General features: G+C 40.1%; 1 protein-coding gene across 5 annotated transcripts in view; it reads right to left on the minus strand.

The window, feature by feature from the left end:
* WIPF3 (WAS/WASL interacting protein family member 3) overlaps positions 1–13781 on the minus strand; it is a 161877-nt gene that overhangs the window by 7388 nt on the left and 140708 nt on the right. For all 5 annotated transcript variants that reach the window (XM_054494670.2, XM_054494674.2, XM_054494666.2 and 2 more), the window contains one exon: positions 5287–5363. In XM_054494670.2, the coding sequence (XP_054350645.1) occupies positions 5287–5363 (77 nt within the window). The remainder of the gene's footprint in view (positions 1–5286; positions 5364–13781) is intronic.

A 13781-nucleotide genomic window follows, 5' to 3' on the forward strand; every position in this document is an offset into this window, starting at 1 on the left:
AAGCTGGCTCAGACTCCTGGCCTCAAGCAATTCTCCCACCTTAACCTCCCAAAGAGCTGTGATTACATGTGTGAGCCACCACGCCCAGCCAGATTTTCTATTTCATTGTGATTCGGTCTTGGTAGGTTTTGTGTTTTTAGGAATGTGTCCATTTCATCTAGGTAATCCTTTTTATTTCAGTTGGATTAGTAGTAATGTATCCACTTTCATTTCTGATTTTAGCAATTTGAGTCTTCTCTATTTTTTCCTTAGTCTATCTAACTAAAGGTTTGTCAGTTTTGTTAATCTTTTCAATAACCAAGTTTTGGTTTTGTTGATTTTCTGTATTGTTTTTCTATTCTCTATTTCATTGATCTGTGTTCTAATTTTCTTCATTTCCTTCCTTCTTGCTAGCTTTAGGTTTAGTTTGTTCTTCTTTTTCTAGCTCTTTACATTGTAAAATTAGGTTGCTGATTTGATAACTTTCTTGTTTTTTAATGTAACAATTTATAGGTATAAATCTCCCTCTTAGCACTGCTTTCAGTGTTCCATAAATTTTGGTATGTTGTATGTTCATTTTAATTAATCTCCAAGTGTTTAATAGTTTCCTTTCTGATTTATTCTTTGATCTATTGGTTGTTTAAGAGTGTAGTGTTTAATTTCTACAGATTTGTGAATTTTCCAGTTTTACTTCTGTTCTAGATTTATAATTTTATTCCACTGCGTTAGGAAAGATATTTTGTCTGATATCTATCTTTTTTTTTGAGATGGAGTTTCACTCTTGTTGCCCAGGCTAGAGTGCAATGGCACGGTCTCAGCTCACTGCAACCTCTGCCTCCTGGGTTCAAGCGATTCTCCCACCTCAGCCTCCCAAGTAGCTGGGACTACAAGTGCCCACAACCATGCCCGGGTATTTTTTGTATTTTAGTAGAGACGGGTTTTCACCATGTTCCAGGCTGATCAGGAACTCCTGACCTCAGGTGACCCACCCCCTAGGCCTCTCAAAGTGCTGGGATTACAGGTGTGAGCCACCGTGCCTGGCCTGGTATCTATCTTTTAAAATCATTTAAGACACTTAATTTGTGGCCTAACAAATGGTCTCTCCTGGAAAATGTCTCATGTGCATTTAGGAAGAATGTATATATTGCTGTTGTTCGGTAGAGTGTACTGTATATGTCTGTTATATACAGGTTTTTTGTGTTCTCTATTTCTTTCCTTATCTCCTGTCTGGTTGTTTCATCCATTATTGGGAGTAGGATATTTGATTCTTCAGCTATTATTATAGGTCTATTTCTCGCTTTAATTCTGTCAGTTTTGCTTCATGCATTTTTATGGTCTGTTATTAGGTGAACTAATATCTGTAATTGTTATGTCTTCTTGCTCTATTGAACTTTGTATTAACATATAACGTCCTTTTTGTTTCTTGTAAACTTTTTGATTTAGTGTCTATTTTGCCTGATATTAGTAGAGCCACCCCTGCTCCCTTTTTATCACAATAGGAATATCTCTTTCCATCCTTTCACTTTCAACCTATTTGTCTTTATAGCTAGACTGAGTCTCTTGTAAACAGCATATTGTTGGATCAGATTTTTAAAACTCCATTCTGCCAATCTCTGTCTTTTGATTGGAAAGTTTAATCCATTTACATTTGAAGCAATTATTGACAAGGAGGGATTTACTCTGTCATTTTGCTACTTGTTTTCTATATAGCTTTTTTGTACCTCATACCCTTTCTTTTCTGTTTAGTTGACATTTTTTATAGTGAAATGTTTAAATTTGTCTCTCATTTCCTTTTGTATATATTCTATGGCTATTTTCTGTGTGGTTACCATGGTGTCTTAGTCTTTTCAGGCTGCTATAACAAAGCATCTTACACTGAGTAATTTATGAAAACAGCAGAAATTTATTTCTTAAATTTGTAGAGGCTGGGAAGTCCAAGATCAAGGCACCAGCAGATATGGCGTCTTGTGAGGGCTCGCTGTCTGCTAGATGGTGCCTTCAAACTGCATCTTCACATGGTGAAAGGGATGAACAAGCTCCCTTAAGCCTATTTTATAAGGGCACTAATCTCATTCATGAGGGCCCTGCCCTCATGATTTATCACCTCCCCAAAGGCCCAACCTTTTAATACTGTCACATTAGGGATTAGGTTTTGGCATATGAATTTTGAGGGACACAGACATTCAGGCCATAGCCCATAGGAATTACACTTAACATTCTAAAGTTATAACACTATAATTTGATTTTATAGTAACTTAGATTCAATCCAATACAAAATATCTGCTTTTTTACAGCTCCACCACCACTCCTTTTAGTTGTTGATGTGAACAAGTTACATGTTGTGTGCCCCAAAACATAAATTAATAAGTCTTTTAAATACGCTAGTCTCTTAAATTATGTATAACCCCAAATATATAGTTACAAACCAAAGTTACAATAACACTAGCTTTTAAACTAAAAAATTTAAAAATGTTTTATCTTTTAAATCATGTAGAAAACAAAAAGTATAGTTACAAACTGTTGTTCCAATAATATTGGCTTTTATAATTGGCCATACAGTTACCTTTAGTGAGGTCATTGTTTCTTCCTACAGCTTCAAGTTACTGTTTCGTGTCCTTTCATTTGGCCCTTTAGGACTCCCTTGGGTATTCTTGCAGGGCAGGTCTAGTGGTAACAAACTCCCTCAGCTTTTGTTTATCTGTGAATATCTTAATTTCTCCCTCACTTTTTAAGAATGGTTTTGCCAGGTATAAAATTACTGCTAGACAGTTTTTTTCTTTTAGCACTTGGAATATATGGGCTCACCACCTTCTGGCCTTCAAAATTTGGATGATAAATTTACTGATAATCTTACTGAGGATCCCTTGTATGTGATGAGTCACTTCTCTCTTGCTGTTTTCAAGATTTTCTCTTGGCCTTTTGAAAATTTGATTATAGTGTTTCTTTGGTGTGGTTTTTTAGGTCATCTTACTTTACTGAGCATTTTGGATGTTTATATTCATGCCTTTCGTCAAATTTGGGGAGTTTTGAGCTATTATTTCTTCAGAGAGTCTTTTTTACCCTTTCTCTTTCCTTTCTCCTTCTAGAACTCCCACAATAAGCGTGTGAATCTGCTAGATGGTCTCCCTCAGGTCTCTTAGGCTTTGTTCACTTTTAATTTTTTTTTCTTTCTGTTCTTCTGACTCAATAATTTCAGTTGTCCTATCTTCAAGTTTGTTGATTCTTTCATCTGCCTGCTGAAGTCTGCCTTTTATTCCTTCTAGTAAATTTTTCATTTCATTTGTTGTATTTTTCAGCTCCAGAAAATGTTTTTTCCTCTTTATTGATACTTCCATTTTGTTCATACATCCTTTTCTTGACTTTCTCCACATTTTCCTTTAGTTCTTTGAGCATCTTTAAGACAGTTGTTTTAAAGTGTTTGTCTAGTAGATCTCCCATCAGGTCTTTTTTAAGAGCAGTCTGTATTGATTTGTTTTTTTTTTTTCCTTTGAATGGGCCATACTCTCCTGTTTCTTTGTATGATGTGATTTTCGTTGTTGTTGAAAACTCTACATTTTAATCTAATAATGTGGTAACTCTAGATATCAATTCTTTCTCTCCCCGAGGGTTTGCTGGTTTTTCTTATTGTTTTTGTTCATTTTATTTTTTTGATTGTTGTAGGCTGTCTCAGTGCTAAGAATCAGCCTGAGGTGTAATCTTAAGGTCTTCTTGGTCTTTTCCGAGCCTGTGCCTTTCCCTGGGCATATGTGGTCACTTTCTAATTTTCATCATATATGTAGTAGCCTTTGAATGTTCATCTTTAATGTTTGGCTCCCAAATGGGGGAAAAAAAAGAGCAAGGACAGGAGGAACAAAATGGCCACCAGCCCTTGAAATCCCCAGGAGGCCACTTCAGCCAGAGGGAAAGGGATTTACAACAATAAGAGGAGGTGCAAAAACGGCTGCCCATCTCTTTATTTGTATCTCTGTGATCAGAAGCAGCAATAAGCAATCAGAGAACAGATTCCCCAGTATCTGGAGGACAGGGTTTTTTTGTGTGTGTGTGCCCGCCTTGGCTCCTGCAAGCTGTGTGCAAGCTGCTCCAGGAACACGTGCCCAGTTGCCTGTCATGGAGTGGGGGGTGGAGGATGAGTAGTTACTATTGTACTAAGAGCACAATTTACTGTCCAAGCTTTCCCCTGGAAGTTTCAAGCCTTTAATGAATCCCAGAGTTCCAAAATACATGAGACAAATTACATCAGACAGATTCTGCCAGTGCAACTGTTGTCCACAGATTCCTGGTGCTTTCTCCTCTGCCATCTCAGAATTCTCTCTACCTGTTAACAATATTGTGTATATTCTTCCTGTCTTTTTTCCTATGTATATATACTTCTTCCTTAACTACAATCATACACACAGTTTTGAACCTGTGATTGTCTAAGAATCGTTACTGCAATTCTTGCATCAGCTGTGGTTAGAAAAGGGGGATGCTTATCTGCTAGAGGATGTACTTTTTCCTCTGAGGAACTCATCCTAGCTTCCAGGAACCTAGCCTCTTCCTTCTCAGGTCACTTTCCTTGATGTTCCACACAGTTGCAGAATTGCCTGGTTTAACTGCAACTGACTCTGTAGTCTGTCACATACTATTCAGAAATGGGGAGACTACTGTTCGACTAAATACATGTTTTCAAAGAAACAAAGCGCTTTTAAAGATGAGACCCTGTCATGTGCAGGGAAATGCTGTGTCCAGGTTAGGAAATACTTCTGTTCAAGATGCCCTGGGTGAGACTAAAGGTGTTTCTTCAAGGACTGTCTTATCACAAAAGCAGCTGTCTGGCTTCCCTCCTAGTTCTGTTCATTTCTTGTAGGTACTACTACTTGATTTGTGTCTAAATTTGGCCAAAATCAATTATAACATTGGTGGGGGAAGAAAAAACTCCAAGTGTGCTAAAAGAAACCATGTATCCTATAGATGAGAGAGAATACTGAATTATGTTTTATACATGTTATTCAGTTTTTCTCACAGGCCATCATAACCAAGGAAGAATGGGAAGTGACTGGCATGATTGTTGCAGAATGTCAGAGTTGCTAAACTTGCTTCTATATGTAGTGGTGATTCCAGGGAAGCCCCTTTTTGTCACACTTCAGATTTTGAAATGGTGAGTATTTCATTCTGGCTTGAAAAAAGGTCCACTAAATGGCTTTCCCTGAGGAAAAGGAGTGTGAGGAAAAATATAAAGCTGTTAAGGAGAAAGCATACCCTTACCATTTCTGTGCCCCCTGAGGAGAATTCCTGGTTTTACATTCAGAGACATGAGGCTTGTGTTACCTGAGAATTTCTGCCTTTGATGTCATCAGAGCTCTGCCCAACTGCCTCCGCTTGGAGCCAGGGACCAGGTGTACGGCCTGAAGGAAAAAAGAGCAATCTCATTATCTATTGGCCCAGGGACCAGGTGTGCATGTTTCACAGAGAAACTTTCTCTAAACCAGCACTTAAAGCAATGAAATCTTCAGGATCCTGGCCCTAGACTGTCTGTTTCCACCACTCCCATCTTCTATGTCAAAGACCATGGATGCAAAAGAGTCATGTCTAATACACTGAGAAGAGAACAAATTATTAAGGCCCATCATCTAAATGCATGTGAGAACTTCCTTACCAAAATATACCACCTCTAGGGATGCTCATCCATTATCCACAATGTGCCCAGCAATACTAGGGCTGGATAAAAAAAGTAAAAGATGAGTAACTGCTGAAAAATCAGGCCTCCCAACCATGAGGAACCAAATCATTCTCTCAAGTGTATTGTGCTTAAGTATTACACAAGTTACATATAAATATATTCTTATAGTTAAGAATTCAAAGAATAAAGAAGATAATGGAAAAAAACCTCTAAGTTCCTCTTCTCTTCTTGTTCCTCCCCCAACCCCAATTTTCTATCCCAGAGTCACCATGGCTAAAAGCTTGGTGTTTATCTCTTCATTTTTTTTTTCTTTTCTTTTTGGTGTTTCCATACATACATCTGTATATATACAGATACATGTTTTGGTTGGTCTACCAAAGCTTAAATCCCCATTCCCAGGTGTTCCAGAACTCTCCCTTCAATTGGTTATTCCAAATGGTGTTTCCTCTGTTGCACTGGTAGGACACCTATCTATTCGGTTTCTGTCATGAACTAGGCATTAAATAATCATGTCCCAAAGTCTCCAGAACAATCCAGATTGCTGGGCTATTTAAAAAGCAACATGAAAAGCATGAATGTTCATTATAGATTGTTTATAATAATGAACAATTAATGACCTGTGTTCAACATAGGTTTTTAGGTAACGTAGGGTTCAGTATTACATGATGGAGTACTAAGCACCTGTTTTTTTATTATTTTATTTTTCATTTTATTTTATTTTTGAGACAAGTTCTCCCTCTGTCTCCCAGGCTGGAATGCAGTGATATGATCATGACTCACTGCAGCCTCAACCTTCTGGACTCAAGTGATCCTTCCACCTCAGCCTCCTGAGTAGTTGGGATCACAGGTGTGCATCACCATACTCAGCTAACTTTTAACATTTTGTATAGAGACAGGGTCTCACTATGTTTCCCAGGCTGCTCTCAAACTCTCGGACTCAAGTGATCCTCCCGCCTTTCCCTCCCAAAGTTCTGGGATTACAGGCATCAGCTACTGCACCCTGCAGGAAACTGAATATTTACAAAGACTCATTTTGGAGAAATGAATTTGTATAAATAGAATGATCTCAACTATTTTAAAAATTCATAATAGCAAAGACTTGGAACCAACCCAAATGTCCAACAATGATAGACTGGATTAAGAAAATGTGGCACATATACACCATGGAATACTATGCAGCCATAAAAAATGATGAGTTCATGTCCTTTGTAGGGACATGGATGAAATTGGAAATCATCATTCTCAGTAAACTATCGCAAGAACAAAAAACCAAACACCGCATATTCTCACTCATAGGTGGGAATTGAACAACGAGAACACATGGACACAGGAAGGGGAACATCACACTTCGGGGACTGTTGTGGGGTGGGGGGAAGGGGGAGGGATAGCATTGGGAGATATACCTAATGCTAGATGATGAGTTGGTGGGTGCAGCGCACCAGCATGGCACATGTATACATATGTAACTTACCTGCACATTGCGCACATGTACCATAAAACCTAAAGTATAATAATAATAATAATAATAATAATAATAATAATAAAAATTCATTGAGAAATACATAATAATATTCTGAAATGTTTCCTTCTAAGTGGTAGAATCACCATTAAAAAAAAACACTCTCTTTTTTTTTTTTTGAGACAGAGTCTTGCCACAGGCTGGAGCGCAGTGGTGCTATCTCAACTCACTGCAACCTCCGCCTCCCAGGTTCAAGCAATTCTGATTCCTCAGCCTCCTGAGTGGCTAGGATTACAGGTGCTTGCCACCATGCCTGGCTAATTTTTTTGATATTTTTAGTAGAGACAAGGTTTCACCATGTTGGCCAGGCTTATCTCGAACTCCTGGGCTCAAGTGATCCTCCCACCTTGGCCTCCCAAAGTGCTGGGATTATAGGCATGAGCCACTATGCCTGGCCAAAAAACTCCCTTCAGAAATATTTTTTCAACTTTTCTGCAACATATATAATATATGTCATTATAAAAACCTTTTAAGGTAAGGTACAATTTTTTAAATTGGACTATCACGTAGAAGGGTCTCTAAAACTTATAACACATTAATCAAATGGGCACTGTAATTTTCATTAAAACTTTTTAAATTAATGAGTGCACTTGTTCTAGAATAAAGATATTTTACAGCAAAATATATAGTAACTGCTAGATTTTTAGCTAGTTTATTAACTGAGCAAAAAGTAAAAAAAAAAAAAAGAAGAAGAAGAAAACACTAATATACAGCCCCTTGTCTAATTCCATGTGAGAGGGTAGCTTTGGAAATCACTGTTCTTAGATTTAAGAAATTCCTGTCCACTACAGAAAGACCTTCTAGGCCAGGGGTCTGCAATCTTGGCTTTATTGACATTTGGGCTGTATAATTCTCTATTGTGGAGGCGGTCCTGTGTGTTGCAGGATGTTTAACAGCATCCCCTGTCTCTACGCACTAGATGCCAGTAGCACACCCTAGCCCTCTGCTCATGGCCACTTGTAACAACCCAAAAATGACTCCAGACATTGCCAAATGTCTCCTGGGAGGCAAAATTTCCCCTGTTTGGGAACCACTAGGCAATAAAATAGGCTTCACCATAGGTTAGCAATTCCCACTGGTTTTCTTTCTTTTCTTTTCTTTTCTTTTTGAGACAGGGTCTTGCTCTGGAGTGCAGTGGCATGATCTCAGCTTACTGCAAGCTCTGCCTCCCAGGCTCAAGCAATCCTGTCACCTCAGCCTCCCAAGTAGCTGGGACTACAGGTGCACACCACCACACCTGGCTAGTTTTTTATATTTTTGGTAGTAAAAAATGGGGTTTCAAATAGAAAAATAGAAACATGAAAATAGAAACATGGGGTTTTGCCATGTTGGCCAGGATGGTCTTGAACTCCTGAGCTCACGCTATCTGCCCACCTCAGCCTCCGAAAGTGTTGGGATTATAGGCATGAGCCATCATTGCACCTGGCTCTTCCCACTGGTTTTCATAAATATGACAAGAAACAATATCGGAGAGATTAAAGGGGAATCTATTTCTCCCTAAAACAGAAAGGCAAACTCTGTCTTGTAAAAAAAAAAAAAAATCACTGCTGCTAGAAGTGAGTGGCCAGGACTTGGTCAGGGTGCGTCAGAGTGCTTTCAATCCAAATATTCCCTTAAAGGGATTTTCCCTTATGAGATGCCACCAGAATCTCAGAATTCAAAAGCAGAGCCATTCTGCTGAAGTACTCCTTCACATGGGCTCCCTTCCCGCAGAAGGGCTTTGCAGATACACCAAATCAGGGGTTTTCATACTTGGGATACTGTAACTCCTCAGGAGAAATATTGTTTACCTCTCTCCTCAATCTCAAGCACCTACTGCACTTAAGAGCAGGCTGAGTGGACACTGCTTCTGTCTCCTGTCCACAGATGGCTCCTCTTCCCTCCCATTCATAACCACCCAGAATAACCACCAGCCCTGGGCTGCAATTCCTGTGAGCCAGGGAGGGGGCTTTGAAGCAAACCTAACTGTCAGCTCTGGGCCAACACCGTCTGACTAAGCTATGGGCTGCCCTGGCATCAGAGTGGAGAGACAGTGCAACGTGGTGCAAGGCACGCTGGACCCCAGGGCAGAGAACCTGGACTCTAGCCCCAGCTTTGCCAACAGCTGTAAACAGGGCAGGCCACTTTACTTCTGCTTTGGCTTCTCTAGCTGTACAGGAAGGAGTTGCGCTGGCTGACCTCAAAGGGCCTTTCTTGTTCTTACATTGGAGACTTCTCATAATATCTAAGTGAAGGAAATGACAAGTGTGATTGGAAATGATCATTCTAGTGTCTTCTAGGTTTAAACCTTAGAGACTGCGTATCTGGCCTTTCCTCTCATCCCCCACCGTTGCTGTCATCATTTTGGCTGGTATGAGAGCCTCCATCACTCCTTCCTCAACCTCCTCTCCTCGTAGAGAACTGAGCCCGCTCAGTCTCTGAGAGAGGTCACCCTACATACCAGCGGACCTCACTTCCTGTCCACAGGTGCTCGGGCCAGAGGTGAGTTAATCATATTCTCTCACCCGACAACTTGCAATTTAAAAATTAGATTTCAAGATTGTTAAGAGCAATGCATATGTATTATAAAAACTTGAACTAATTAGTAAAGAAAATGAAAATCACCCAACTTTCACCATTGAGTGATAACCACTTTTAATATTGTCATGTACAGGCTGGGTGCAGTGGCTCACACCTGTAATCCCAGCACTTTGGGAGGCTGAGGCAGGTGGATCACTTGAGGCCAGGAGTGGAGACCAGCCTGACCAACATGGCAAAACCGCATCTCTACTAAAAATACAAAAATTAGCTGGGCGTGGTGGTGCACACCTGTAGTCCCAGCTACTCAAGAGGCTGAGGCAGGAGAATCACTTGAACCCGGGAGGCGGAGGCTGCAGTGAGACAAGATCGCGCCATTGCACTCCAGCCAGGGCAATAGAGTGAGACCTAATCTCTAAATATATGAATAAATAAATAAATAAAATATTTTGGTGTACATATTTCTAGTCTCTTCTCTCTTCTATTTGATCAGCTTCTCCTTTTCTACATAGATACACAAATTTATTTATTTTTTACAAAATGTAGATTTTATTTTATATACTTTTTTGTATACATTTTTTGGTATTGTTTTTACGTAACAAGGTGTTTTTATGTAAAAAGGTAAACATTTTCCCATGTCACTAAATATTTGATAGCCCCATTTTGTAATGGTTACATAGCGTTCCATTGTGTGGCTCTGCCTCCACTTATTTAACCCCAATACTGGAGATGTGTGCTATTTCCAAATTGTTTTATTATGTAAAATGGTTCAGCAATGCATATATGAGTGAACATTTTAATTTATTAATTCGACAAATACGTAAGGAGTGTCTGTGTGCCTCACTTTATTTTGAGAGCTGGAAATAAGCCAGTGAATAAAAACTGCTGCAGTCTCTGCCATTCAGGGCCTTACACTGTACTGCGGAGGCAGACAAGTAACAGGTAAATAATATCTGGAGGTGATGAATGCTTTGAAGACAATTAAAAAACAGTGTAAAGAGAATACAAAGTGATAGGGCAGGAAGAGTTTCTGTCTTATACAGGGTAGTCAGGGGAGACCTCTCTGATAAGTTACTGCCACGGATTGAATTGTGTTTCTCCAAAATTCATATGTGGAAGCCCTAGCCCCAGTGTGATGGTATTTGGAGGTGTGGCTTTTGGCAGGTCATTAGGTGTAAATGAGGTCATGAGGACAGGACACTCATGATGGGATTAGTGCCCTTATAAAATAGGACACCAGGAAGCTTGTGTGGCACCAAGTGTGTACACAGTGAGAAGGTGGCCCTCTGCAAGCCAGGAAGAGAGCCCTCCCCAGAAACTAAATTGACTAGCACCTTGATCTTGGACTTCTCAGCCTCCAGAACCATGAGAAAATAAATTTCTGTTGTTTGTGCCACCCAGTCTATGGTATTTTGTTATGGCAGCCTGAGCTAAGACAGGTACCATTTGATCAAAGATCAAGAGGAAGTAGGGAGACAGTCATGTGGATATTTGGAGAAAGTATACTAAAAAGTACATAAAATGAAATCTAAATTTTGTAAAAATTAGTTTGTATATTTAGGTAGAAAAGCAGTTGATCTAATAAAGAGAGAAAAGACCAGAAATATGTACACCAATGTATTAAAAGTGGTTATCATCACCCAGAACCAGGTATCAGAAGGAACAGCAAATGCAGAGCCCAGGAGCAAATGTGTGCTTGGAATGTTCTGGAAATTGCAGGTGTTGTTAGAGCACAATGAGGTAGGAGGAGAGTGGTGAAAGGGGAGGGAGGAAGTTCACGTAGGTCTTATGAACCGTGATAGGAATTTCCAGTTGACTTGGGGCGAGATGGGGATTCCCTGGAGGATTCTGAGCAGAGGGTAGCGACTGGACTTGGGCTGTAGACAAATCATTTGGGCTGCAGTGTGAAGCAGTGGAGCCTGTTAGCAGGTTCCAGCAACAATTCGGGTGAGGAATGACAGTGGCTTAGGGCAGAATGGGAGTGGCAGAGGAGGTAAGAGAGATCAGATTCTGGATGCATTTCAAGGAGAGACACCCGAGTTCACTGGTAAGTTGGATGCAGGAGTAGAAGAGAGAAGTCAAAGACGACTCTGAAGTGTGTGGTGTAACAAAAAACTGAGAAGGAGTCAGTGTGCAGTGGAAGAAGAAAGGAGAGAGCTGTCATAAAATCTAAATGAAGAAGTGTTTCAGAAAGAGGGAATGACGGGCTGAGGCTAGAGCCTCTGACGCTGTAGTTGGCAACATGGAGCTCCACTGGTGGCCTTGGTAAGAGCGCTTACCATGGTGCAAAGGGGAGAAAGCCTGGGAGGACTTGGCTCCAGAGAGAACAGGGGACGGGGAAGTGGAGACAGTGTTGGCTAAGAGAAGAGCAGAAAAATGGCTCAGGGACCAGAGTAGGTCCAGGGAGATAGTTTATAGACATTACACCACCTTCATGGGTTCAAAGAAATAAAGGATTGTCCTGGAAGGACAGAAACTGTGGTAAAAGAGTGGAGTGCTGGAAGACAGCTTTTGAAGAGGTATGGTCAGCAGTAAAAACCAGGCTTCACCAAGGAAAGCTCATCAGGGCAGAAGTTCTTACTCCCCAGCTGCCTTCCCTAAAGATGGAAATAAATACCCTCCTACTGGCAGTATGTTTTGTTCTCTGTCTTGGGACATCTAATTCTTTAATTTTTATGACATGAACTATTCCATACTGTTGAAGTTACTGCAGTGCCTAATGGAGAGGTTCCATTGCTAATGGAAATAAGGGTGGGTAGTTTTACTGTTAAGTGTAAAGTAACTCTATTTTAAAATAGGAGTTCAATCACAAAGAGATACCACCTCACACCTGTTAGAATGGCCACTATACAATAAAAATAAGATAAAATAAAATAAAAAACAGAAAATAAAAATTGTTGGAGAGAATATAGAGAAACTGAAACCCTTGCACACTGATGGTAGAAGTGTAAAATGGCCCAGTAGATAGGAAAATGGTATAGCATTTCCTCAAAAAATTAAAAATGGAATTACCATATGATCCAGCAATTCTACTTTGGATATTGAAAGCAGGGACTTGAACAGATATCTGTACTTCCACGTTCAGAGCATTCACAAAAGTTAAGAGGTGGAAGCAGCTCAAGTGTCCATCAACGGATTAATGGATAACAAAATGTGGTACATCCATACAATGGAATACTATTCAGCCTTAAAAAGGAAATAAATTTTGACATATGCTACAACATAGATGAATTTTCAGGACATAAGCTAAGTAAAATAAACCAGGCTTAAAAAGACTAATGCTATATAATTCCACTTACATGAGGTACCTAGAGCAGTCAAATTAATAGAGACAGAGAGTAGAAGGGTACTGCCAGGGGCTGGGGGAAGAGGAGAATGGGGAGTTGTTCAGGACTTGGGATATAAACACAATTATGTTTGAAATGTGAATTTTTCAAGCACATGTGAGGTACCTGTTTATCTAAATCTCTCCAAAGGGTAGGGGCCTCAGTGAGTATCTGTTGATAGGAAGATGACATCATTCTTTCTACCATCATTATGTTAACAAATATTTGTGACCTTTGCATTTTTCCCAAAATTCCTACTGACAGTTTTTGTTCACTTTCTTTTTATTGTTATAAAATACACAAAACATACAATTTACCATTAGTGACATTTAGTACATTTACAGTGTTGTGCAACCATCACTTCTATGTAGTTTCAAAATGTTTCTATCACCTCAAAAGGAAAACTTAAAAAAAAATTTTTTTTTGAGACGGAGTCTTGCTCTGGCACCCAGGCTGGAGTGCAGTGGCACCATTATGGCTCACTGCAACCTCCACCTCCCGGGCTCAAGCAATCCTCCCACCTCAGCCTCCCAGGTGGCTGGGACTACAGGTATGGACACCATATTCGGCTAATTTTTGTATTTTTTTGTAGTGATGGGGTTTCACCATGTTGCCCAGGCTGGTCTCGAGCTCTTGAGCTCCGGCCGTCAACCTGCTTCGGCCTCCCAAAGTGCTGGGATTACAGGCATGAGCCACTGTACTCAGCCTAAAATTTTTTCAGAGAGAGTATCTCACTGTTGCGCAGGCTAGAGTGCAGTGACACAATCATAGCTCACCGCAG

The sequence above is a fragment of the Pongo pygmaeus genome, chromosome 6 (assembly GCF_028885625.2).
Source record: "Pongo pygmaeus isolate AG05252 chromosome 6, NHGRI_mPonPyg2-v2.0_pri, whole genome shotgun sequence".
Lineage (NCBI taxonomy): Eukaryota > Metazoa > Chordata > Mammalia > Primates > Hominidae > Pongo > Pongo pygmaeus.